Source organism: Bison bison, unplaced genomic scaffold (assembly GCF_000754665.1).
Source record: "Bison bison bison isolate TAMUID 2011002044 unplaced genomic scaffold, Bison_UMD1.0 scf7180017864167, whole genome shotgun sequence".
In the NCBI taxonomy this organism is placed as follows: Eukaryota; Metazoa; Chordata; class Mammalia; order Artiodactyla; family Bovidae; genus Bison; species Bison bison.
Window position 1 is genome coordinate 805,019 of NW_011494739.1, and position 1,994 is coordinate 807,012.

The following is a 1,994-nucleotide window of genomic DNA, read 5'->3' on the forward strand; positions in this document are numbered from 1 at the left end:
TCAGCCTGGTTCCCAAAACGCCCTGGATGGTATATTGCAGGTGAAGTGAGGACTGGGGCATTGAGGACTTGGGGTATGCAAGATTCAGAAAAGGAGCCAGGGATGGGGAGGACCAGGATACCAAGGAGAGCCAGGGGAGCTGGCAGCATGGGACCAAGTCTGGACTCCTGGGTCTGATGGTCAAGGCCCTTCAGGCCCTGCCTCTTCTGCCTTAGTCATTCCAGGTTCTTGCTGTTTCCCAAACGTGCTCTGCACTTCCCATCCCCACCCCCACGTCTTTGCTCTTGCTATTCCATCAGCCAGAGGTGCCCTTCTATTTCCTCCCCTCTGTACACAACAGGTAACTCCAATGCCTCACTCACTGGGATCCTTTCACGACCCCTCTGCCATATTCAGTCCCCATCCTCCGTCTCCCACCTTGGATAAGCTACTTGTGGTTCTTCCACTCTTCCTAGAATGTCCTTTCCCATTTCCTGGCCTTTGGCCCTTTCCTCAGCCTGTAAGTGCCTCGGGGAGAAGGGCCCTATCTGATTGTTTCTGTCTTCCCCAGCATGGCATCCATTCACTCATTCCACAAAGAATGTTGAGAGGTCACAATGTGTCAGTATCTCTGCTAGGTGCTGAGACACAGGAGTGAGCAAGAAGGTCAAGGTCTCTGCCTTCAAGGCATTCACAGTCCAGGTAGGGTGACAGTGAAGAGAAGTTGCTCAGTCGTGTCTGACTCTTCGCAACCCCATGGACTGTAGCCTACCAGGCTCCTCCATCCATGGAATTTTCCAGGCAAGAGTACTGGAGTGGGGTGCCATTTCCTTCTCCAGGGGGTCTTCCCGAACCCGGGTCTTCCGCATTGCAGGCAGACGCTTTACCATCTGAGCCACCAGGGAAGGCAGGGTGACAGTAAAGATAAACAAATATGTTTGGTGATGGAGGAAATGATGAGATTATTTGGGCTGAGGTCACTGAAGTCCTTTCTGACGACACTTATAAGCTGTGGCCTGAGGATGGAAAGACGTTGGTCTGGCACAGAGGCAAGAGGAGGGTGTTCCCAGTTAGGGAATAGTGCAGGCTGCAGGACTAAGCCTGTGTAAGGAACAGAAAGGGATAACTGTGCCTGCAACTGGAACGTCTCCAGAGAAGGGTGTGGTGGAGATGATGCACAGAGGGACAGACCATCATGGTTAGGAGACTGGAGGGTTTTAGGAATGAGTGACTTTAAAATGACACTCCACCACCCCCATTTAAACTGCACCCCTCTGACAGCTTTTAGATTCTCCCTTACTGTGCTCTATTTTAATTTTCCCATAGCACTTACTCTCCTTTAAGATATGCAATTACTTACTGTTTATGCCTATCTTTTATGGTCTGTTTTTCTCAACTAAAATGAAGGCTCTACAAGGGCATAGAGCTTTCTGACTTATCACCACCGTATCCTTAGAGCAGAGAACAGGGCTGGGCACCCAGTAGGTGCCTTTATAAACATGTGTTGAACGAATCGCCCAGAACCAGCATTGGGTCAGTGACATCAAGTCCTACACCACTAGGTCCATTTACTGGACTCGGGGCTGGCTCAGGCTTTGCGCAAGACACTTCGTAACCTCTCCCGGCCTCGGTTTTCTCATCTGCCAAATGGAAGGCTGGACAGAGAAGCCCCTCAGTGTCTTTGCCACAGGGGCAGAAAGCCGAGGAGCAGGCCCTGTCCGGCGTTGGAGTCCGTTCCCGGACCTGTCAAGGCGTCTCTGGGCGCCTCAGAGGAGTGGCTTCTTTCCGGGCCTCGGTTTCCCCACTTGGACAGAAGGCTCGGGAGGCCTTACCCATGCATGGGCAGTAGAGCAGGTAACCGGCCGGATCCCAGGAGCCCACGGGCAGCCCCGGGAGCGGCAAAAGCAGCAGCAGGAGAGACACACGCGGCGGCAAGAGCGACGGTGCCCACGCGGCGGCGCCCATAGCGGGTCCAGTGCCAGAGCGCGCCGCGGCACGGAGACTGGGAGGGAAGG

General features: G+C 53.8%; 1 protein-coding gene across 2 annotated transcripts in view; it reads right to left on the reverse strand.

Annotated features, from left to right (window-relative positions):
• POFUT1 (protein O-fucosyltransferase 1) overlaps positions 1-1,988 on the reverse strand; it is a 24,974-nt gene extending 22,986 nt beyond the window's left edge. For both annotated transcript variants that reach the window (XM_010841730.1, XM_010841731.1), the window contains exons 1-2: positions 1,812-1,988; positions 7-22 (exon numbers count right to left, since the gene is read on the reverse strand). In XM_010841730.1, coding sequence (XP_010840032.1) covers positions 7-22; positions 1,812-1,944 — 149 coding nt within the window. In that variant the 5' untranslated portion in view covers positions 1,945-1,988. The remainder of the gene's footprint in view (positions 1-6; positions 23-1,811) is intronic.
• Positions 1,989-1,994: the final 6 nt, after the last annotated feature.